Source organism: Ochotona curzoniae, unplaced genomic scaffold (assembly GCF_017591425.1).
Source record: "Ochotona curzoniae isolate NIBS_2020 unplaced genomic scaffold, NIBS_Ocur_1.0 contig_2210, whole genome shotgun sequence".
In the NCBI taxonomy this organism is placed as follows: Eukaryota; Metazoa; Chordata; class Mammalia; order Lagomorpha; family Ochotonidae; genus Ochotona; species Ochotona curzoniae.
This window is the reverse complement of record NW_024465369.1, coordinates 16961823-16987011: the sequence shown is the minus strand read 5'-3', so window position 1 is coordinate 16987011 and position 25189 is coordinate 16961823. Positions and strand designations below refer to the sequence as shown.

The 25189-nt window shown below is 38.2% G+C and overlaps 1 protein-coding gene across 3 annotated transcripts; it reads left to right on the top strand.

The window, feature by feature from the left end:
- Nucleotides 1–1300: 1300 nt before the first annotated feature.
- On the top strand, nt 1301–25138 carry ARL5A (ADP ribosylation factor like GTPase 5A). 3 transcript variants are annotated; one of them, XM_040971564.1, is made up of 6 exons: nt 1301–1608; nt 11164–11224; nt 11983–12130; nt 13523–13606; nt 18079–18230; nt 19068–25138. In XM_040971564.1, the coding sequence occupies exons 1-6, from the start codon at nt 1563–1565 to the stop codon at nt 19114–19116; spliced, it is 540 nt and encodes a 179-aa protein (XP_040827498.1). In that variant the 5' UTR covers nt 1301–1562; the 3' UTR covers nt 19117–25138. The 3 variants fall into 3 exon arrangements, with proteins under 3 accessions (XP_040827498.1, XP_040827499.1, XP_040827500.1); XM_040971566.1 differs by having other exon boundaries at nt 1305–1352; XM_040971565.1 differs by lacking the exon at nt 13523–13606 and having other exon boundaries at nt 1302–1608.
- The last annotated feature ends 51 nt before the right edge of the window (nt 25139–25189 follow it).

Here is a 25189-nt window from a genome sequence, read left to right as displayed (position 1 = left end):
GGATCTGTCATGCTTATACATCTACATTTAATATTTCTATAGAGATGTGTGGGAGTTTGCAAAATACTTGAGACCAGCCAAAACATGACCTGAATGGAACTATGAAAGTTGGAACAAATTAGTTATGCAAACAACATTGTACTTTTAAGGAGCCTATAATACTTCATTAAGTCAATCCAGGCACCATATAATCCTTAAATTAGAGTGGATTGCTGCATTTTCTTTCCATTCTTTGGTGTAACTCTAAGTTTTGGCTTTTTAGTGACAGGCCCCGAGACATTCCTTTTTTTCTTTTTATTGAGGTGATAGTGGAGGGCTAGCAGGACTGAGGTGAAGGGGGGTTGTGTGTTGATGTGCTTCGTTTCATTTCATTCAGCTGTTGGGGATATAAGGAACATGGCTCACACTGCCTATTACAACTCTCCTCTTTTCCCTGAGCCGAAGAGAAAAACAAGGGCTGGAGTTTTGTCTGATTTCCTTTTTCCCTCACCGCTTGCCTCTAGCAAGAACTGAAACTAGTTTTCATATTCATCAGCTGACCTGGAACCCAAGCAAGGCCTCAAAGACCTACTGTTTTTTCCCTGTGTGAACCCTCTGACCTGGAGGGGTTTCGTAACATGCCCAGCAGTAAAGAACTCAGACAACCAGGTAGGAAGTGACCTCAGGATTGACTTACATTTGCAGCGGACAGTGGACTTAGTACAGCGTGACTAGCAGAGGGCACGGCTGTTCCAAGAATACAGTACAGAATGCCAGAGCAGAGACTGCACCTGACCGCCTGTTCCAGGAAAACAAGATTCCACTGCTGCAACAGCTTAGTGGGCACACCGTATTTTTAAACAGAGGAGCGGCTTCATGAAAACGATCTCTTTGGGCAAACGGACTTGAGATTGGACAGGACAGGCCAGAGACGCACCCCCTGACTTTAGCTTCGGTGTCAGGGAGCCAAAGGCTGGAAAGCCGGGATCTTACAATACCCTCAGAGGCCCTTTGGGAACGCCACGTCGTGAAAGTGTGAAACGCGTGTGCAGGGCCGGGGAGGGGCACTCCACCACGCGTTTACATCCTGACTTCAGGGAAGAAACGCAGGGGCAAACACAAACTCCGGCGGAGACCCCAGTCGCAGCCCACCCCGCTTCAGGCCGAGACAGCCGCCCCGACGCCCTCACAGCGACGCGGCTCACGCCAGCAGGCAGCCGCAGGCCCCGCCCTCGCGCCTGCGCACTGCCGCCCGCCCGCCCCGCGCCCTTGCTGCCCCGCCCGCCCGGTCGCAGCCGCCCGAGAGGAGCAGGGGAGGACGGTGGCCCGCGAGGCTCGTCGCAGACAACGCGGCGGCGATGTCCGCGAGCCAGGCGAGTGCCGCGGCGGCAGCGGCGGGGCCTCGCGCGCGGCAACGCGGCCTGGGCTTCGGCCTCTCTCCGGTTCCTTGGAAGCGGGCCGGCGGCCAGCGCGGCGGCAGCAGCAGGAGAGGCGGAGGCTCCAGTGCGTCTCTCTGCCTCTCAGCCTGAACCCGGGGAGGCCAGGCGGCCCGGGTGCGGCTGGAGAGGGTCCGCTGCCCGAGAATGGGAATTCTCTTCACCAGGATATGGAGACTGTTCAATCACCAGGGTGAGGGGCTTGGGCCGCGCGGCCGGGCGGGGAGTCTGGGCGGGGGTCTCCGAATACTTCCGGAGTGTGGGCCGCGCCGGGGCGGGCGCGGGACCCCCGGCTGCCCCACGAGCCCGGGTAGGGCTCCTCCTGAGTCGCTACGCTTTGTCTTCCCGGAAAGTCGGGTCGGCCATACACCCATTGCTCCGAGTTCGATCGGGAATGGGAAAGCTTGCTTGCCCCGCGTCCGACGTCCCGGAGTGGCCCCCGGCCTCGCCTGTCTTCCCACAGCTGCGGGTGTTTGGACGCCGCAGAGAAATGCAGGGGTCTTCTGGGATGAAGGCGGTTGTAGGTTATGGCCGTGACCGCACGTCGGGAGGCCCGGGATTGCACAATGCGGAGGACGTGAGCCGTCGGCCTGGACTTGAACGGTGCACTTGAGGCTGGCGAACCTTCCCTGCACCTTCACCCCTCTACAATGGGACTGGGGAGACTCCTTCTGCCTCTGGCATGGCCACGGGCTTCTCTGCAAGGGCCTTACTGAAAGCCCGTGCCTAAGGTTATAGGCTTAAGGTCGTTTTTCTGCTTGTGTGGGTTGTTTAATCAGGATTTTGTTGCTGCTGTTATGAAACATTTGTGAGCGGTAGGTAACTAGCACGCTTCGGTTACTGAATTTTCTTCTGTGGGGCTGTCTGAGTTACTGCAAGTACAGGCATTGCTGTGAAAGGAGTGTGTACAACTGGGGATAGGGGATACAGTCTTAGCAAAAGGGCTTCAGTTAATAGCAGCATAGTGGTGTGGTTTTGTTTCCTTTTATCTCAAGTTGGGTGATCCATTGTTCCAGCTGAATGTAACTGAGTTTATGTTTTTCTCATGTACCATCTCGTAGTGGTATCACATTTCACATGTTTTCTAATAAAGACATAAGCAGATGAGGGAGCTTCAGGTGTTGGTGGTGATACTGATTAAGTAGTTTCATAGTTCTTAGACGCTGTTGGCTTTGTTGCTCCAAGGTTGAGGAAATCCTTCCAAGGTCCCTTGGCTAACATAATCCACTTTAGAACCTCCACTCACTCGGGTACTTGCTGTCAAAGCTTGGCCAGGAGAGTTGTTCAGTTTGTTCTGACCTCCATCCTCTGCAGGCCTCAGTGAGCTGCCATGTCCCCCGTGTGTATCTGGGCATGCTGTCCACTGCACATGTGTGCTCCACATCAGGGACCCTGGGGTGACATCAAGTGGCCAGCCCCCATCCCGGGGTACTGATGCAGTTGTGCTGCTGGGAGTGGCCCTCTCCCCTTCGCTGCTCTCTTCCCCCATATACAGAAGAAAAAAATTAGAAACAATTGTCTCATCCACTTTCTTTCCCTCTGCCTCTACTTTCCACCCCTAATTAGTGGTCCAGGTGGCTTGCATTCTTCTCAATTATGTAAATATCATCGAAAATTTTTCATTTAAAGAAAAGCTCATGGGGAAATGGAATTAGAAGTATGAATTTATCTTGATACAAAGAAGCTTTTTGAAATCAGTGTTGAGTTCTTTTGTAATATGCATCTGCCACATATTATGAGAAGAATTTTATATCAAGAGTAAATTTTTGTAATTCCATGTTTCTCTGGACTGTTTAAGTGCCCTCATTGTGGTGTGGCCCTCTGCTGCCAACCAGGCAGGTAGTGGGAAGGGAGAAGGCACAACTTCAAGTGTGTATCTACGTAGTGTAGATACGGTGATGCCATTCAAATACCATTTGAAATTATTTTTTATGGGGGGTGGTTTGGCGATTTCAAAGTGGAACGAACCAGCTCTGGATTAGCATGACTGGGGAGAGGGAGAATGGGAACTAGTCCCATAATTTCTTGGGTTCCAGGCATTCTCTCTTAGCACCCCCATAATTTCTAGGGTTCAAGTATTAAAACTCAGCTTGCTGTAAGACTGGTGGAGTAATTTTGTGTCGTAATTTGTATTGCTTCCAGTAGAGCTAGTGTGTGTGTCAACTCAGCTATGAGGTTCAAGATTTTGTTTGTTAATCCAGCTCTAGTGCTGCCAAAAAACGGTTATCTCCACATTCTGTTTTGAATTGATGGTAAAATTATTTGTTTTTGAAACTTAAGAATAAATAAGAGTTTTGTCAAAAGCTACTTGCCAGTTGCAAATAATAGGATATGTGCATTAGTCCCAATACATCACTATTGCTAGAGTCTTTATTAACCTGTATTGGTGATTATTTTGACTGGATATTTGCTTTCTTTTAGGGAAATAGAGGAATTAGTGAAGCCATGTTCTAGAGACTTAACTGTCACTATCATAGAAATGTGAATCTACTGTTTCCTCCCTATAGGGTTCCTTTGCACAGTATTTGCTGTCCACTCTAATGCCTGATGCTTGTTGGTCTTTTTGGTCCTGTATTAGATTGAATGAAGTTTGATATATTTTAGATACATTATTTTATTTTCAGAGGACTCAGAACACATTCCTATATTCTTACCCCACAAATTCATAGGCAGAAAATTTTGGAAGATTAATATAGAGTTTTCCATGGTGATGAAACTTCAGCTGTTGCATATCTGTTTGCTAAAACTGTTTTAGAACAGCTCTTGCATTAAAGCTTGAATTGGCTGCACAGTGAAAGTGGGTGGTGTTCAAAGGAGAAAAGTCAGAGAGGTTAGTTTTGAGTGATACTTGAGTTCAGTAGAGTACAAACTTTATCCTAGATGCTATCATTTACAGCATATTTTTTTCATGAAAAAATTTTTAACAATCCTTTGAAGTTACTTCCCCTGAGAAAAGGAAAACTGCACATCCAGTGGAGTGAGTCCCCCAGGCCATTAAAGTGTTACATGCGGGAGTCAGGCAAGTTAAAGCATCAAAAGAATGTGTTGCTGGTGATTGGTCTTGGAGAAGAGATTGATATCATTTTCCCCCTGTTTCTCAGTTGCTAAACTCTAAAGGCTTAAACTTTAGCACTCTTCAGGGTTGCTATTAGTTACTTTTTATGTAGAAGGGGTTGTGATCAGTGGTTTATTTATTTATTAAACAGAAATTGAGCACTTTTGTAGGCCAGGATGTGTTCTAGATGTTGGGAGTAAGGCAGAAAACAAAATAGACAAATTTCCCTGGTTTTGTGGAGCTTTCGTGGTAATAGCAATTAGTACTTACTTGACGTGTGCAAGGTTAGATTCTCAGTGTTCAATGCCAGAGTTGACTACTTTAATCTTCATGTAGTTGATTTACTATTTACTACAATTCTATAAAATAGTCTTCTCTTTAGGTAACTTATTTAGAGTGCTATAATTAAAAATTATAAACATGGAAATTTTTATTAGTATAAAGAGAACAGATTTTATGCATTCCACAGGTACAGTTCCAAGAAGACAACCACACTTCACACATGGGATTTTAACCAAAATATTATAGAGCTTATGCTCTTAAAACACCCGGCAAACTTTTTTTCTAAATATAAGAACTCATGCTAGATAAGAGTTATGACACTGAGGTGTGAAAAAAAGTTGTGGAATTCCTTGTTGATAGCCTTGTTTTGTTCTTCTGATTGCTTGTTGGAAAAGAATTACAAATTATGAATGAGTGCTAGAGAATTTGTCCCTGCTACAGGAAACATGCTTAGCGGCCACCTCTATTTCTATTGTTTTTCTTTTGTTATATGAGAAGTCAAACACATAAGAGAGTATGTATGTGGAGGCTGAGTAGCCAGGGGAGTGAATTGTGCCAGTTGTCAGCTTATTGTCTCTTAGTTCCAAATAAACCATTTGTGCATGCTCTGGAAATTGGACCTGGATTCTTTCAGTAATTTTCTTTTGTGAGCTAGCATGGTGTTGAACTTTCTCAATACAGCACTGGAGAACCATTGAAGGAGGAAAGGGCTTTTCTTCCATTATGATCTGCTGTCCCTGTTGCCTGGCCTTGCACTGCGTAGTGGTTAACAGTGGCCAGCAGCTTTCTCTAGCTCCTACCCCCCTCCATTGCTTTCGCAGTGGAGATATTCCTGTGAAATATGTCCTGGTGAACACTTTTCCTCTGCATCCTGTTCAGAGACTTCCCAACAAGTTCCACTGGGTCATCACAAGTGTCTGAAAGTCAGTCAGGGGACCACACCTGTGCCCTTCAACAAGGTCTGCTCCTCAGTCCTGAGAGACAGGAGGAGCTCTATCCCAGCCCAGGAGTAGATGCTGCTGCTTGCATCAGTCATTCTTTAATCATCTTTGACATTCTTTCATTGCTTGTTACCCAATCTCTCATTACTCAACTTCCTACAACAACAATGTTCTTTATGTCATGCCTTTCACCTTCAATTGTTGTGTAGTTTCTGTCTCTTGTTTGCCACATGTAATCATTGCTTTCTCTTTAGCAACTTCTTAGCACAAAAAGGCTTTTTTTGTTCTTGCAAACTCATTACCATTGCTAGAAATAGTGTTTTCCAATTTTGTTTTTTATTGTTAGTGGCTATGTATTTTGTGTGTTGAGTTTTCAATACAAAATGATATCACCCTTCTAACCTTTATCTTTCCAGGTCTGTTTATTTATTCATTCACTACATGAAACATAGTTTATTTTTAAGCACATTGTTTATTCTAAATTCTGTACTATAGACTTAGAAAACTATAGTGAGTGTGACATGGATTTTTTGCTCTAAGCTTTGTGAAACCAGTAGGGACTTTATCATAGATGAGATGACAATGAGAACGAGTCCCAGTGTCTGCCTTGCGTTTGAGTTTTCTGACTGCACGATTCTGGGAGAGGGAGGTCTACAAAATGGTGATTATTTTGTGCTTTCCCCCCTTAGTTTTCTAACTTGTTAGAGGGACATAAGAGAATACTTTAAAAGTTTGTGGAAAATTGGATTAAAAGGTTATTCTGGTGCAAAAATTTTGAAATTCATACACGTATGAAGGTTTGTGAAAAGGCATATTGTGAAAACTTTTTATCTTCCTTGGACTTTCTGAAGAATCTTTATTTATTAGCATATAGAAATGTCAGTGAGTAGAGCTGATAGGTTACCTGAATGTGTCAAAAGGAAGTAAAAGAGAAACATGGAGAATTAGAAACATTTTCATGGCAAGATATTAAAATATTGATTTTAGAAAAGCTTAATTCTCCATGGTGACTCAAGATTCCATGTAAGTATCACAGAGTGTGTGGTTATTTTGGCTTACCTACAAATGTGTAGAAATGTCATAATAGAGATTATTCTAATAAGTGTTGAACTTGTGAGGATTCACATGAATCAAATAATCGGAGTTGCTGAATGCTGTTCTTACCTTTTTAAATTTGAGAGAAAAAAGAGAGTTACTGCTCCCCTGAACTGAATTATTTCCCCAGGTGTCTGAGAACGGCCAGCGCTGGGCTTGTACTAATCTGGGAACCAGAAACTCAATCCAATTTTCCCATGTGGGTGGTAGAAATACAGTTACTTCAGACAGTACTGCTGCCTCCCAGGTTCCACATTAGCAGAAAGTTGGAGATAGAATCCAGAACTGGACAGTGGTCCCAGGTACTCTAATATGGAATACAGACACTTTAAATATGAGAGCAAATACCTGCCCTGGCTGATAGTTATGTTTGTTTATAGAAACATTGTCTCTTAGTGTATGGATTGTATTTACACTCTGTGGAACATTATTTGGAAGTACATTATGACTCTTTGGGCAAAAGTCTTTTATATAGATTACTCTTCCATCTTGGTAATGAGAGGAACAGACTTGGAGGCTGAAAGAACCCAAGAATGTTTAAGGAAGTTGATTTAGTATTAAGAAAGTGTTGCTTAGGTATAAATTAGCTGGTCACCACCAAATTGGGACCTTATCTTTGAGTTCATAACAAGTGTGTTGTAATTTTATAGTTATTATGACGTACATGCTATATCTTAGATTTAGAATGCTATTAAAGATGACCATTGGTATTATAAAAGCAAAAGAACTTGCGTTGTGTGATGAGTAAAACTACTGCTTCACCGTTGGTATCCCATATGTCACCAGTTTGTAATCCTGCTGCCCCACTTCTGATCCATCTCCCTGCTGTTGGCCTTGGAAAACAGTGGAATATGGTTCAAGTGTTTGGACTTCTGCCACCACTTGTGAAACCTGATGAAGTGTCTGGTTCCTGGGTTAAGTCTGATCTAGCCCTAGCTACTGCATCCATTTGGGGAGTGAACCAATGGATAGAAGATCAATCTCTCTGTAACTCTGAAATTTAAAAAAAAAATCTTTAAATAAATAACCTACAAAAACCTCAACAGGACATAAGAAAGCTGACGAAAGTTGATAATAAGTGTGGTTTGGCAGAGAGAGGAGGTCAGAATCTTCTGGATCATGCGTTCTTTGTTGGAGTGGCCTGTCAAAATCCTGGACAACTCTCTGGAACCTGTGTGTCTTAGAGACTAACACATTTGATTAGTGTTTCTTCTTTTTAAATATATTATTATTATTTTTTTACTGGAAAGGCGGATATACAGAGAGGAAGATCTTCCATCCCCAAGTGAGCGCAATGGCCGGTGCTATGCCGATCCGAAGCCATGAGCCTCTTCCAGGTCTCCCACGCGGGTGCAGGGTCCCAAAGCTTTGGGCCGTCCTCGACTGCTTTTCTGGGCCACAGGCAGGGAGCTGGATGGGAAGCGGGGCTGCCGGGATAGAACTGGCGCCCATATGGGATCCCGGGCGTGCAAGGCGAGGACCTTAACCACTGTGCCACCGCGCCAGGCCCCTTTTTTAATATATTAACCGATTTTTTTTTTAAGATTTATTATTATTATTTTTTTATTGCAAAGGCGGGTATACAGAGAGGAGAGACAGAGAGGAAGATCTTCCATCTGATGATTCACTCCTCAAGTGAGCGCAATGGCCGATGCTATGCCGATCTGAAGCCAGGAGACTCTTCCGGGTCTCCCATGCGGGTGCAGGGTCCCAAAGCTTTTGGGCTGTCCTCGACTGCTTTTCCGGGCCACAGGCAGGGAGCTGGAAGGGAAGCGGGGCTGCCGGGATAGAACCGGCGCCCATATGGGATCCCGGGCGTGCAAGGTGAGGACCTTAACCACTTGTGCCACCACGCCGGGCCCCTTTTTAAATATATTAACCAATTTTTAAAACCTCATGTATAGAGATAAGTTAGTTTCCAGTGTTTTGATTGACTTAAGGATCTGCTTTAGGTTTAAGAGTTTGGGGAGAGTTTGGATATTTATGCCTGTATTAGATGTTAACCATTTATATTAAATGCCTGTATTAGTCATGGGAAATAAACCACAAATTACAGTACCTGCAAGGCTTCAGACTAAGTCTTTTCTCACCTTTTATCCATAGCCTTTGCCTTCCTTTTCCCTGTTCCACTGTGTTTCTGGTCACAGTCATTCCTAGCCTTGTAGGATAACACAAAATTTCTTTTCCTGCTTAGATTCTGTGGCTGGATGCTTCATCACTTTCTTACCATGTCTCGTGGTACTCTATGTTGTCATGCCTGCATATGGATTCTCCCTGTCTCAGCCACTAGCACTCTACCCAGTGTGCTTTGGGTTTGTTTGTTTCTTTCTTTAACTTTTTGTTTTAAATTTCTTGATATGATTAAAGAAAGACTTAACAGTTTGAATGTTACCTAATTTCAGCTTATTGGTTCTCACTTCATTTTGTACATTGACTATAAAAGATGATGCATTTTGAAACTGCTAGCTCATCCTTTGCTTAGAGGGCCACCAACTTGCACTGTGAGAAGGTGTACTGTGGTATGAGCCTTCTGCTGTCTGCTTTATCTCAGTATCTGCATTTGCTTGCAAAGAAGTTTTGTTCAGAGCAATTTTATCTTGCTTATAGTGTTCAGCTTATGGCCAGATGTCATACTTTTTATTTTTTTTGTCTAATTACTAGGAAAGATAGTGATAGGTTTGGGATCAGGAAACACATTGTAGGGCCATGACTAAACTCAGCAGGCAGCTTTATTTTTAAAGATTTATTTTGTTTACTTAAAAGGCAGCATTATGGAGGGAGAGGGAGAGAGATCTTCCATCTGCTAGTTCACATCCCAAATGGCTGAAACCACCAGCCCTGGACTAAGCCGTGTCTCCTATGTGGAAGGCAGTGCCCAAATACCTGGGCCATCCCACTGCTTTTCCTAGTCCATTATCTGAGAACTGAATCAGAAATAGAGCAGCAAGGACAGAAACTGGTACGTACATAGAATACTGACATTGCAGGCCACAGAACCAGCCCCTATTTTCCCTGTTTCATAATGAAAAAAAACTTAGGATATGAAAAACACCAAATTGCTTAAGGTCTCATAAACCTGTGAGTCTTTCTATACTATTTCTATTACCACTCCTTATCTTTATAACTTAAAGCAATGATTTATTCTTTTTCATTGTTCTGCAAGTTGATTGAACTCAGCTAGAAAATTCTGATTTGGCCCTTTCGTTTAGTTGTAGTTGGGTGGCAGGTGAAACTAGAATTACTAGAATGTTCCGAAGGTTCAGCCACTCTTCATATCCCAGATAGTGTCTTTATTTCTGTGTCTGGAATCAAAAGCATACTGGCTAGCAGTACTTGGAGGCTGGCAAATCATCTCTCCCTGTAAGACCTGTCCACATGATCAGCCTGGGCCTCCTCACTCAACTGCACAGCGATTTTGGACATGTTGCACACTGTCTGGCTTACCCAAGGTATAGTTATCGAGCATTGCTAGGTAGCTACTGCAGGAATTCTGATGAACTACACTCAAGTCATGCTTCATTCTGTGGGTAAAACTAAGTCACTGGGCCAGGCTAGATTCAAGAGGAGGGAACTACACAAGGGCATGACTGTCTGGAGGCCATCTTTGGAGAATGGTTTTGGAAATCATTTTTAGACAGCCTAGAGATAGATGACTCCTAAGGGTGCCTTGCTGAAATGTGAAGTGAGTAGATGACTTCGTGAGACATGAATGTTTAAGCAATACTCAAGAAGAGGAATCGGACAAAACAAAAATTAAGATACAGGAAGAAAATGGGAGAATGATGCCATTGAAAGAAGGGAGGGAATTACTGCCGCTGTAATCTTAGGTCCTTAGATTTGTCATGCTACCAGCAGCCCACTGGTTTAAATGGACTCATAAAGTTCATAATTACCCATTTACAACACCATCCTTTATCCTCCCCCCAACATATGGGGAAAATTAAAAGGTTAATGGAAAATTTGCATATTTTATTCCACTTTCCATGAAGTTTTTGATGCCCCTGGTATATATTCAGTTAATAGCTAAGGTTTCAGTTATACCCTCATTGACTTTACCACAGAGTGAAACATTTATATAGCGTGAGTCATTTGTGAATTATTTCAATTGTGTTGGGGATACTGTACTGAGAATAGTTTTCACAGCAGCAGAAAGAATAGTAATACTCTGGCTTCTCATGAAGGAAGTAGGAAAATGAGAGGTCTATATAGGAAGAAGTGTAGGAAAGAGTAGTCTACTAGCATACTTTCACCTATGTTGCTGGAATCCTCTCATGTTCCTTTGGGTTCCAAGAAGTTAGAAAATGCCATGCGTCGGATTATACAGAAAGAAGGGTACAATGAAGAAATTGAGTCATTGGTGTTTTCTTTGTTTCAGAGCACAAAGTTATAATTGTTGGGCTGGATAATGCAGGGAAAACTACCATCCTTTATCAATTGTAAGTATTAACAACCGTAAATTTTTAACTACATTGTTTTCTGGTTACTTTTTCTGTCTGGGTGATACTTGATCAATGAAAACTTATATGAAACCTAAGATACTCTATGAGAAGGTGTGTTAGCCAAATTTAAACAACTGTGTATAAAAGGTTAGAATTTCCTTAAGGTCCAGTGCTGCGACATCACAAGTTAATTGTCCACCTGTGGTCCAGCATCCCATATGGGTACCTATTCGAGTTCCGGCTGCTCCTCTTCCCATCCAACTCCTGCTCATGGCCTGGGGAAACAGCAGAGATGGCCAGAGCCCTTGCACACCTGCACACACATGGGAGACCCAGAGGAAGCTCCTGGCTGCAGACTGACGCAGGTCTCGCTGTGGTGGCCATTCAGGTTGTGAACCAATGAATGGAAGATCTCTCTCTCTCTTGCTCTCACTCTTTCTCAGTAATTCTTTGAAGTAAAACAAATCTTTTAAAAAAATTTTCTGTACATTGAGCATGCCCAGTTGTTTTTAGCTCTTTAGCTTATAAAATGTAGAAGGATACGTGTTTATACAGTTTTCTGGAATATTCCAGATAATCTGATACCTAGTTCCAATCTTGTTTAAATCCTGAGCTTGCATGTGTTTTGAGATAGGGGAGAAAGAACATTTGGGTATAAAACATAAAAAAATCATGCCAATTTTTCCCATGATCAAAAAATTGTGAAGACAGGCTAACTTTCTTATTAATTGTAATATATGAAATTTTTCCCCTAGTTCTATGAATGAAGTTGTACACACATCCCCTACAATAGGAAGTAATGTAGAAGAGATAGTGATTAATAATACGCGTTTCCTAATGTGGGATATTGGTGGCCAAGAGTCTCTTCGTTCTTCCTGGAACACTTACTACACTAACACAGAGGTAATGATTCTTAATATATAAAAACTTCTATTGCCAGATGTTTGAGAAGCACCTAGATTTTAACTTGTACAGTTTGATTGTTGAAATAGCACAGTTGAAATATGTGCAGTTTAAACATGGTAGAATCTGTGCTCTCCTGCTTCAGGACTTCTTTAAACACTTTATGGAGAGTTGGTGGCTCATTGGTTTGATTGTGTATTGATCCCAGAACTTAACTAGTTGTTTTTATAATAACAGCTTGCTCACAATTTGTAGTTGTATTTTCCTCTTGCTAATCATGGTTCGGCTGAGTGGCGGGGCTCCTGGCCAGAGTATTACTGTACATTTTCTTTTATGCAGCACAATTGTGCTTTAAAGACTTCTTTTTGGTTAGATTATATAGCATTTGGAACTTACTCATGTTTTTATTTATGTGCTACTTGCCAAGAGAAAAGTTTGTACTTAAGACATTCGAATGCTTCATTGTACAGATTTTTAAATTGAGAGCTTATGATGATTGTTTTTTGCAGTGCTAATTTTAAGATGCATATAAAGCTGACTTTTAAGTCATTAACAAATTATAAGGTCTGATTCCTGACTATTCCATTAAGCATTTAGTCACTTTTTTTGGAGAAAGAAAGATATATATAGTTACAAAGGTATGTATGATACCTCTGTAGGTATCAAATTCATGCCTAAAAATCATGGATGCATATTTTGAGATTAAAATCTAGTTTTTTAAAAAATAAATAATGCATATTAATATTAAGCAGTTAGAATTGGGCACCACAGAATAAGTTAACTGTGTCTACCTGTGTTTTCCCTGTTGCTTTTCATGCATTTATGGAGTTGAAAAAGAAGCACAGTGGAGTTCAGTCTTCACAGGAGAGCCAGGGCAAGCCTTTGATTCTATCTTCTGATCCCAGTTTAGCCACCACCTCAGGGAAAGAGTTGTGCTTCTGACAGATAACAGTTGCCATTTAGAAGAGAGCATATTGTCAGTTACAGGTCTTTTCTTTCAGTTTGTTCGTTTTACGAAATAGATTTCTCTGCCGCATTAGTTCCAAACGTGTGTTCTTTTACATTTTAATATTGTTAAATTTAGGAGTGTGTAGTAAATTTAGGACTATAGTAAGTATTTTTCTTCCTGATTATAATGTAAATTGGTTGACATAGGCACGTTAACATTCAGGATACTAATTTGGAAGACTTTGATTTTGTTTTGAATGTTCCTTTGTCTTGTTTTCTCTTAGTATATTTGAAATTAGGCTTCCCATTGTGTATCGGATTTCCCAGGAAAGCCGTTAAGGTTTAAATTTACTGATATTAGCAGCTGTAAATCAAATAAGCACTTTATAAAATTTACAGATACCAAATATTTTAATCACTAATTTTTTTTAATGATTATTTTAGTTTGTAATAGTTGTTGTGGACAGTACAGACAGAGAGAGGATATCTGTAACTAGAGAAGAACTCTATAAAATGTTAGCCCATGAGGTAAGTAGTCTTTTACATTATGGGTTGGGGGTTATTTGTTTCTTAATCGTTCTTTCTCGTTTTTCATGATTGTACTATTTCAAGTTTTCAAAACTTTGTTTTATCTGCTGGCTATACCTGCTTTATTCTAGTGATACTTTCCAATTGGAAGCATCAAAAATATTGTAGCATCAGTTATACAGTTTTGTCATTTATCCTAGATAAATCTGATTTTAGAGTTTTCCTGGCCAAAGAATTCTTAGAAGTGTCTTTCTCTTTGTATTTTGATTAGGTTAATTGTGTGGAGAATTGATTTTGAAATGGGATTTTTTATTTATATAGCAGCTCTTTGATTATTAACACAGTTATCACACTGCTATTTGTTATTTTGAGGCTTGTTTGATAATGTTTTCTTGACTCGACCAAATTGTGACTAGTAATGTTTCCTTAGTCATTGAAAAATATTTCTGGTTATATAAGTTGAAAAACAAAGCACACTGAATAAATACCATCAACTTAGGGATAAAAATACTTTTTGGTGCTGCTTTATTAACTCATGTAGTAATAGAAAAAATAAAAATTATGTATCTTTTGCATCTTAATTACCTTCTTGCAAAACATAAGAAAATTGAGATATAATAAAATTTTAATTAATTTTAATGTTGGTTTACTGGTTTGCTTTTGAGATTTTTTCTGGGGAAATGTACTGTTTCAGTCAGCCTTTCAAGACTTTAATAAACCTGGTAATTTTATAAATTGAGTTGCTTCATTTTTTACTTACAGTCACACCCAAAAAAGGTATACTTTTCTGTATTGGGGGTTAGATTATGGCAGCTGAGTTAAACATCTTGCTTTTTTGTTTTGTTTTGTTTTGGTATGTATCTTGCCATTGTGCGTTGATTTGCCAAGTTCCATATCATTTGGGATACAAGCAATAAACTACTGAAGAGGCATTCTAAGGACTTTTTTTTCATCGACTTTGAAATGAGTAACCAATTCCAGTAGCTTGTTGCATAAATATTTTGAAACAAGCAGAATACATTCACCTGTTATTTTCCCCCTTGGCTGTTACAGGTAGCCTGACTGTTAGCAGGTAGCATCTCTATTTGGTTTTTGCTTCATCAGTCAGTTATGCAGCAGAAACAGATGAAAGGCCTAGTAGTAGGGCTTGAGCAAAATATTTGAATTTTGGTTGTTGTGTGCATTAACTTGGGCAGATCGCTTAACTTCATCTCTTGCAGATGAATACAGTATGGCCCAGAAAGGTTCTGTGATTTGACCTTCAGTTTAAGAGGATTTGTTCAAACTTTGATCTTTTTACTTAAGCTCTTAGTTAGGCAAAGAAAAAAGAGAAGGACATATAGGGGTAGTTGTAAAGTGGGAAGAGTTTGTTTGGAAAATGTCCAAAGGAGTGGAATTACGGATGCATTAGGGAGATAGAGTGACAGGAATAGCAATGGCCAAACGGTGCATTCTGAAGACAGCCAAGTTAATCAGAGAAGAGGAATATCTGAAAAGAAAAAAATTGTGTAAACATGGAGATTGTTGGGTATTTTGTACATGCTACATTACTACCACTGATAATGACGTTATACAGTATGTTGTAAAATACAAAACTAGAAATTTAGTCTCAAAGTTATTATTTTAGAAAGTTTTTAAGTAGAATTAAATGATGCTTAAATCTTCAAGCTCATTAATTTTGAAATAGTTTTGGGGTTTGGCATTGTGGTTTAATGGTTAAGCTGCATCCTATATGGGTGCCAGTTCAATTCCCAAGTATTCCACTTCCAATCCAGCTCCCTGCTAATGTGCCTGGCAAATCAACAGAAGATAGTCCAGGTCCTTGGGTCCCTTTACACACATAGGAGACCTGTAACAAGCTCCTGGTTTCAGCCTGATATATAGCCCTGGCCGTTAACGCCATTTGGGAGCGAACCAGCTGCTGTAAGATCTCTCAGTTAATCTGTCTTTCAAATAAAGAGAATAAATCATTTTGAATGTTTTCAGACATTGAAATCTAAAATTTTATTTTAAATTACTCAACTGTTTAAAAAATTATTTATTTATTTGAAAGAGACAGAGGTCTTCTAGCCATCTTCCCCTGCTTTTCTTGGACCATTAACAGGAAGCACACTGGGTTAGAAGTTGAACAGCAGTGACTTAAATTGACACCCATGTGGGATGCCAGTATGCCCACTGCACCACAATGACAGTCTCTGAATGACTCAGCTTTTAGTATTTATCTTCATAATCAAGGCTTAGAGAAATAGACAACCATACCTGACATATGGAAGATCTAAATGTATATTACATTTGTTATCTCCTTGACTAGACTAATATATATATATACACACTTATGACTCTTACATAGGTAGCATAAAATATTCCAAAGTATTTAAAGTGGACTTTGTGCAAAAAATCATGCTTTTTACCTTTACCTTGACCTCCTAAGTCAAGGTGATGAAGAGATAATTGAATATTTTGTTTCCTATTCTTATAATGTATAATTGATTGTGAGGTTATATAATACAAAGCAACGAGATCTTCTTTCACATCTTCTCAAAACTTAAGTACTTTAAAACAGGTAAAGTGCTGTATTTTTAAAAGTCAAGAACTCCAAATAAAAATTTGACCCTTTGAGACCCATAAAAAAGTACAGATTCCATTTGGTTTGGTTTCTTGTATTTTCTAATTTTCAGCCCAAGGGCCTCTCCCAAATAATTTCATCACTGTTTTGATGAATGCAATTAACTAAGAATAGTATAAATAATATGTTCAGATTTTCAGCCAAGTATTTGTGTCAGAAATTTGTTTTTTGAACATTCCAGCATTAGTAGACCTGACCTATATAATACTTCAACATGCCCTAACAAAAGATACTGAAACCTAGCAGATAGGAAGATAGGAATTAAATCTCATGGAAAGTTGAACTCCTTGGTGACTTGGCCAGATGCCAGCTGTTGATACTGGTTCCATTTTCTCTTTCAGATAAGAAAAAAAAAATACATTCTTGACATACAAGTGATTGTCCAACCTTTACATTTTTGGTTTTTATGTAGGCAAATGAAATAAACTAAAGTTGAAATTGGCTGATTAAAAATGTTAATGTACTGGCAGTATTCTTTTCTAACAGTGCTATTTAGGTACTGTCATTAATTGTGGTAACACTGATATCTTTAATACTGCAGAGGGCACTGTAGCTAAAAGTTAGTCTTGGTTGTTATGTAAAACCTTTAAGGTAAGTTGCTTTAACAATGTAAGCATAGTGCTTATATTTTTATTTACAATAGAAAGAATTAAACCATCAGCTTTAGATTCTAACAGAAGTAAAATCATGATGTAATAGTGTTGGTTTGTACCTTCTGACAGTTTCATTGCTTGAAACATAAGATTACCTAAACCAAAATGTTCCCTTCAAATCCCCAAGAAAAAGGAAAGAACATTCACCACAGTTGGGAAAGCTTGGAAACCTACTACCAATACCATATCAGTATCTCCTAATGTTTGTAGATATAGGCGGAAATTTGTAAGAGTTTAACTTAAGGGATAAAAGTTAAAGGGGTTTAGCCCTGATTCTGTGAATGGACTTTAGGATATTTATGTCATAAAATTACACATAAACTTTAAAACATTTTTGGCACATACATATGTACATTTTCATGGAGAAAGGATCCTTAACTTTAAATAGATGATAAAGAGGTCATTAGCTTTAAAAAAAAAAAGTTGGGCTATAAAGAATAAGTTGGCAGAGTGAAAAGAGCCTAAGAACTGTTGGCTTGTTTTAGGAGAGTATTTCTTCTTTGAGAAGTGGGGAAGGAAATCCTAACACCTTATTGAGTACATGATATATAATGAATTCATGTATTATGCACATACAAGGTACTAGCTGAAAGCGTTGTTGGGGGAGTTGGGGTGATCATTGAAAACTTTCTGTGGAGCTTAATTCTGATACAGAACTTGAGTTGTGGGGCAGAGCAGGTAAAGCTTGTGCAAAAAAAAAAAAAAACCTGATTTGTGAAAGACTAGTTTAGGAGATTGGAGAATAGGGAATATATGAAAGAAATGATTTAAATAACAAATATAAGAATTTCTGAAACTTTCCCATGCACAATAGATGGATTTGTAATTAAAGAATGGTGTTTATATGGTTAATGGTGTAAAACAAGACAGGAAAAGTTTTAGGTATGGTATTCTTAGCCATTTATCCCATCTTGGGATTAGAATGCATAGATACTGTTTTTTTACATAAGGTTGCTAAATACAGTACTTAGGGTTACTAAAAATATGGCTAAAGTAATATATAAGTTCATACCAGTAGATATTTGTTTATTTGAAATGTGTTTAGGATTAGGTTTACCTTCTCAGAGTTTCTATGAGATCTGAGATTCTTTTAAGTCAAATAATTAAATTCTAGGTTACTAAATTTAAAAATGTTATTTAGGTTGGGAAATGCATAGTTGTATTGGCCTTTACAGTTTTGTTTGCTTTTATAGGACCTAAGGAAAGCTGGATTGCTGATTTTTGCTAATAAACAAGATGTCAAAGAATGCATGACTGTAGCAGAAATCTCTCAGTTTTTGAAACTAACATCTATCAAAGATCACCAGTGGCATATCCAGGCATGCTGTGCTCTGACTGGAGAGGGGTAAGAAATCTTTCACCTAGGTAACATGTGGTTAGCTTAGAAGCATACATCTTCTCTTAAAATCAATTCTAACTATTATTAGGCACAGTCCATGTCTGTAATCAGAGACTTTAGGATCATTCTATAAATAGTAAACCTCACAAAATAAGCATTGTATACATAATCTTAGTATATAAGTTTATGCAGTGCATGTAAGCATAGATATGATAGAGAAATTGCATGTCTCTGAAAGCTGGAGGCACCTGGGAGTACTTCTTGGGAATACTTGCTGGTCATGTCCTATGCCTGGAGGGTTTCTATGCAGTGTCTCATAACAGCTTCACAGACTATTTGTTTATACTTTGTTTTAGCAATCTGTATATTTAATTTCCTGCCATTTTATATACATTATGAGCATTTGATCTTACAATTTTGAAAGGAAAGCTTTAAATGTTTTGTCAGATGACTGCTCCATAATTTGTTAATTTTTTCTCCATTTCTAATCATTTAAATTCCTTTTTCCTATTTAAGATTTTAGTGAGCAATGTCATAGCACATCTCTAAAGGTGGAAAAAGGGGTGCAGAATGTTGCTGTGTTAATATTTTTGGTATATATTACAAGCTTTCTGTGGGCATTTACTGTGCAGTTATTGAGCTCCTTTTGGGAGCTGAGCTGTGTTCTAAATACAGAGGTACTGTTAGTAAGAGTGTGGCCTCACTGCAACAGCCCCAGCATTGAAAATACCACTTTTTTTTAATCTTGGTTATTTAAGGAAATGAAAAATTATACCTTTTTAGTTTGCTGTACATAGTTTTTCATTTCAGAATCTAATCAAATTTTGATTTTGTTTTCTTTAGATTATGTCAAGGACTTGAGTGGATGATGTCACGACTTAAGATTAGATGATCTCTACTGATCTCTTTCTTATAGACTTTGTGTAAATGTGCTGGACTTTACCGGAAAGCTGCAAAAATTAATGGTTTAGCTATATTTATAATAAACTGATTTAAACTTTTTCTATAAGAAGAAAAATTAAGACCACTTATTTGAAAACAAAGATGAAGTCTCACCTCCCAATTTACTTCCTATTATTCCTTCCAAAGTAAGTTATTAAAGCTGTGATTGACATTTTTCTCATAATGAATCCTCTCAGGACATTGTGTAGTCTGTGGTAAGTATAAAGGGAGAGGAATGCATTGTGAACATTTAAGAGCTTTGGTATCAGTATAACCCTCCCTCTTTGAATGTTATTATCTTCTTGTTCCATTTAAGTCAAAATACAAATCAGCACAGAAACTTGGTTTCCAATATTTTAAAATGTAACATTACTTATGAAAAGTATTTTTGCGTAAGTTTGTGTATGTATTGTATATATACCTCAAGTTAATGGCTTTGGTTTATGTGCTAAAGAAAGCAAGTAACACAAAAAGTAATAATATCCTTAGATATAAACGTAATGAGATGAGTACTGGCATTGGTGGTAAGTGCCATTTTGTGTGTTTTCTCTTTGTCCTCTGTATTATACCCATCTTCAAATCATCCAGCTGCTCTTAAAAACAAACAGGACAAGTCAAAGCTTGATACTTGGTGCCTCTTCTTTGTTACTCAGTCCCACAGATAAAAACATGTAACCCAACTAAATGGAATATGTATCCAGCTCTTATTTAGTATTACTATTGGACCGAATTGTGCAATGAGCAGTTACCAGATTATTCCTTTCGTTGGTCATTATGCCATCTAAATTGCTAAACATTGTAATTTATGAATCAGTCATTAATTATAAAAAAAACTATGAAGTGATTTCTTTTTAGTATTAATTGCATACTGGTAGGAAATATGTCTACCCAGAGAAGTAATGCTCTTTAAATATTTTTTAATAATTCAGCTACAGTCTTTGCAAAGTATTAAATTGTATTTCAAGCAGTTTAACAAATTGTAGAGTAAGAGTAAGGCATATCCAAGCAACAGCATTAATCACTGAATTTGTAAATTGCTTTTGTTTGATTGTAAAAGTTGCAATAATTTGATTTTTTTTTTGTAAAATTTATTGTATCTTCTTCCACACAGATATGTTGACAACTAGAAAATGTGAATGTTTTTTGAATGCTTTTAAAAATTTGATATAAAAATTAATTGATGTAATGTATTATTTGTACTGGGAAGTAACTTGATCTAAAATACCTTCTATATTTGCTTCTGATATTTTATTTGGTATCTAAAAGTTGAGGTATTTCCATCCTAACAGTAAGTGAACATCCTAAATATGTTACAGTATTCTTGGGCACTCTATGTATCTTTCATATCCGGAATCTGAAAATTAATCCAAATTGTCGTTTTATCGATTTAGAATATTCAAGGGAAAAAGATAACTGCCTTTAGAACAGTGTTTTAAGTTTCATAAAAATTTTGGTGAGGAGCAATATTACATACTGTATGCATTGAAAAAACTTTCCAAGTTCTTTTTTTTTTTTACCAGATATAATACTTGGTATCTAAATCCAGCTCGGACATGAGAGATCAGTATTTAACATTGGATGTCTTATGTTTACTGTTATAGTCAAAATGCAACTATAACATTGCGTATTTGTCAGTATGCTTTTAAGGTTTGTTCATATGATCTCATTTTTAAAATAACTGTACTAATTGTAAATTTAAAATTCCCTTTTGAAAAAATTCTAAAAATTAAAAAAAAAACTGAATTTCTGTAGAAGCCCAAATCTGTTTATCAGAGATAGTCTGCAATCACTCAGCCATGCAGATCTATACCTGTTATCTTTTTCATTTTAAAATTTGAATAGTTTCTTGATTGCTGGCACATCAATACAGTGCAGCACCAGCACATTCCTTGTCATCAGGGTATTGGCTAACATTTGTTCTTAACTGGATGTTTAAAACATGCCCTATGTTTTTATATTTGGTTTAGTATAATAAATTATTGAGGTAATATCATGGGAATGCACAGAAGCTTCTGCTGCATTTTAAAACCACAATTTTGTTGCTTTCTACCTATGTAGGCTAAGTATTTAAAGGTAGGTGATGTTTATATATGAACATAAAGCTGAAATGACAGTTGGGAAAAATAAGACTTACATTCATGGCTGAAGATGTCAGCATCATTTTAACAGTGTTAACTTTCAGATAAGATAGAGGGCTTCATCAGTAGTCACAAAGGTAGTTCATATTTAGTTTGAGTGGTTTTAAAGGGCAGTACTTTTTGAATTTGTAACATGTTACTTGGGAGTGTAAACATATCATTTATAATCACTGTGTTCATGTTTAGTGGAGCTAAGATTTATCTGTACATGTGGCTAGATTTAAATATCCTGTTTTGATACTAATTTTCAGAGTCAGAGAACTTGATATCTTGGTAAAGGAAAACCTACTAAATGTGCATTGATTTACTTTTGCCATGACCACATTTATGAAGTATACTAATACATTATATTAAGGTTTGAGATTTTTAGTTCTTTTTCTCTCCCAGTACAACTTAGCCTTCATCGTGGACAAGCAAAATAATAATGAAGGCAGGGGATTTGGGAGCAGTGGGAAATGGGTATTCATTTTATTATGACATTTTGCCTTAAGAATAAAAATGTGCTTTGGCACTGCTGGCTGGCATTTTCAATGAAGGTAGTAAAGTGACTTTAGAGGTGTGGCGTGGACTGCAGGGAGAAGTTTCTGACTTCTGGCCTTTTGAGGACTGCCTGGTATAGGTAGTTCGGTGAGATTCAGAAAAGCACAGGGCACCGAGAAAAGGCAGAAGTTCTTGACATGTTTTTTCCTTTTTGTCTGAGTGTGTAATATTAATTAAGATGCCTAGAAATGGGACTTTTGTCCTTTCTCTTATAGGCACTTTACATTTTTGCTGTTACTACAGCAACCACATACAGTACAGACAACCTCAAAATCTGTTTATATTAGTGTAAATAGAAAAATTGTAGGCAACTCTAGTTTTCTCTGCAGGCATTTTTAGGAATGTATCTGTAGTAAGTTCTGCTCTGTATATAGAGGATAGCAGCACACCATAGATTATCAGTGATCTTTGGGGTCATCTTCTCTGAATTACCTAATTGTTTCGTGGCATCAATCCCTTTCTGAAAACTGAGTGGAGATAAGGTGGTTCTTCATGTGCCTGAACTTTGATCCTTTCTACTCTGCAAATACAGTCTGGAACTTCTTGCTTCAAGGGTTGGATTTCCCATATCAGCTGTCCCTAGCCCTCTTGTTATCTTTGTTCACCATCAAGTGAAAATATTCCATCTTGATCCTGCAGAATTCTGAACATTGCTTATAGTCAGTGAACCCCAAAACACTAGTTTTTAGGAAGCTTCTCTAGTTTCTTGCTGTCCTCCCACAAGTAGCTGATTCACTTAATTGGACCTTACTAATGAGAAAGCTTTGTCAGAGTTGTTGGGTCCATCAGAACAGCCTGCAGTGCATACAACATATAGATGCCTGTAGTAAAAGCTCTTTAAGTTACACTGTATTTAACATATTAGTGCTTCTTAATTTTAACTTCATATACTGAGTAGATTTGGAAAGATAAGACTCTACCAGCTCCTTGAGATATTATTTAGGTGTGGCAAATATATTATGTATGAATTAGCTTACCATTGACAAGGGTGACTATGCTGTGGAGAATACCAGTTCAGCCACATTGAGTTGGAAAAATATGCCAGAAAAAACCTATACATAGTATTTTACCTAAAGGCGTCCTTAAGACCATACCCTACCCACATTCCATTATTTTCTTCATCTTTACTTTAAAAAAGATGTGTATTAGCTATCTAAAGAAATTAGTAATGAAATGCTTGTCTTTACAAAGTCTGTTGAAATATGCTTTAAGACATCATGCCTTGGCTATTGTTAGATGCAGATATAATATGAAAAATAAATGTTTACAGTTCCACTTATATGAAGAAAAGTATATTATGCTCCCTCAAGGAATGTTTGGTAGGTTAAGACCTTAATAACATAGTAAAGGAAAGCCAAAATTTAGAGCTTTTAAATACTTCTATTTGGCCCTAAAAACACATGGAATTGTGATAAGATGTAACAAATTGGATTAGTTGTATAATATTTATTATCATTTGTCTAGCCCTTGTGTATTGTAAAAACTAAGTCTTGCATAGTATTACCTGATAGGTAACCATTCTTTTGTTAAAAAAACAAAACAAAAAATATTCATAGTCTGTACTCAAGAAGTGCCTACAACTGATTTGTGTTTGATTTTCAAGCCCCTCTAATAAATTATATCTGTTTTCTATGGTATTGTATGTTCTTTTCTTACTGATGTAACAGTCCCGAGGGTCTCTCTAAATATCTCTGCTTTATTTGGATGAAAAGCCTTTGCATGAAATGCATGCACCCAAACCTCAACAAACCATAGTGAGGGAGTTCGCACCAGTAAAACAGCTGAAATACAGTCTGAAGTTGGCATTAGTCAATGCAGACTGGGAACCTGAACTCTCTTCTGTCTTTTTACATCACTTTTATGTGTGAAAATCATAGAAGTTTATTGCTTACCTAACAGGAGTAGCTTCTTAATCTTCAGATAGTGGTTAGTAATTTTCATTATTGTTGTTTAAATCTTGAGCCCTTTTGTTTGTATACATATCCACCAAAATCTCTCCTCTCTTTTGATTCTATAATCTTACTGTATCTCTTATATATTCTTCCAGTTTTAAAAAAAAAACAAATTCTGGGTAAAGCTTGACAGTTATTTTCAGTGATAGACAATCACATTGTGTTTCACATTGTAAATCATCTGCATGGAAAGTGAAACATGTATCTGATTTTTACCTATTCTATTAACATCCCTTCCCTCAAGCCTCTTACGCTGATGCCAGACAGAATTCCTCTATTTTTGCTCACACCCAATCCTCTTAAGTGGGAATAACCTACTTTTATATTATGTCCCTCTATGGTTTCATGAGATGATGTGATACCTGCAGAGTACTGTGAAAGATATGGTTTAGGTTTCTGTCCAGGATAGACCTCGAGAGGGCAGCTATGCCTGATGGGGGCTCATCTGGTTGCTAGAGATGAGAAAAACGTATGCTGTTATTTTACTAATCAGTAATTTTAATTGATGAGTTCTTGTTGGCTAATCTTTCTTACCATGTTTACCTAAGGAAGTCTAGATAAAGATGTGATCCAACTCATCTCTTTGTCTAACACCATCCTCTCCCTCCCCAAATTGAACTCTGTGCGTACTGTCTAACAAACTGGAAAGCCTTTAAAAACAAGTGTAGGTTTATGGGACTGTCCAAAACTTTAAAAGGTTTTCACTAAAGCCTTGCATAGAGTAGTAGGAGGAAATGTTGTCTTTCATTGTTAACATTTTGCAAACATGTTTCTCTGCTAGAGAAGTTCCATGTATAGGGAGTGTTCCAAGAAGTGAGAATCTCTGGGCACTTGGGATGCTTTTCTGTTTCCTCAGTGCTATTGAGTTCAGTGTCTATGGAAATAATGCTTCAAAGCCTTCTTGACAAGCTCCATGGTTGCTGGGGAGTATTTGTGCCGAGGAAGGATTGGAGTGGGAGACCTCCCCATTGGTAAAGCAGTGTGATGAGCTGCTTTGCAGTTATGCAACTTCATGACACTGTGACAGCGTTTTTGTGGCCATTGATAACTGAACTGTCAAGCAATGCAAGGTGTTGGTCAGGTGACCAATGGGGGGATTTTGTTGATTCTGAAATGGAGGAATAATGTCAAGCTACTTTGGGGGAAAATAGAAAATAGCATTCTCCTGGTGAGTTTCTCTATGTAATGTGTACATTAACTTTTTTAAAAAGTTGCATGTTAAATCTGTATCAAATATTGTCTCTTTTATGCTTTGCGTAAAAAGGAAAAAAATGTTACTCTGTTATGTACTATTCCATATACCTTTTCTTTTAGAAAGGGTTAATTATAATTACTATTCCCACTTCTGTGTTGTCAGTGTTTTTATTCTAGCTTATTCTCCAGTTGTGTGCAC

Excerpts from the sequence above, each read along its gene's own strand:
- ARL5A (XM_040971564.1), top strand. The coding sequence starts at position 1,563 with ATGGGAATTCTCTTCACCAGGATATGGAGACTGTTCAATCACCAGG. Across the intron at positions 11,225-11,982 it reads ACTACCATCCTTTATCAATT|TTCTATGAATGAAGTTGTAC; the intron begins GTAAGTATTAAC and ends TTTTTCCCCTAG. Across the intron at positions 13,607-18,078 it reads ATAAAATGTTAGCCCATGAG|GACCTAAGGAAAGCTGGATT; the intron begins GTAAGTAGTCTT and ends TTGCTTTTATAG.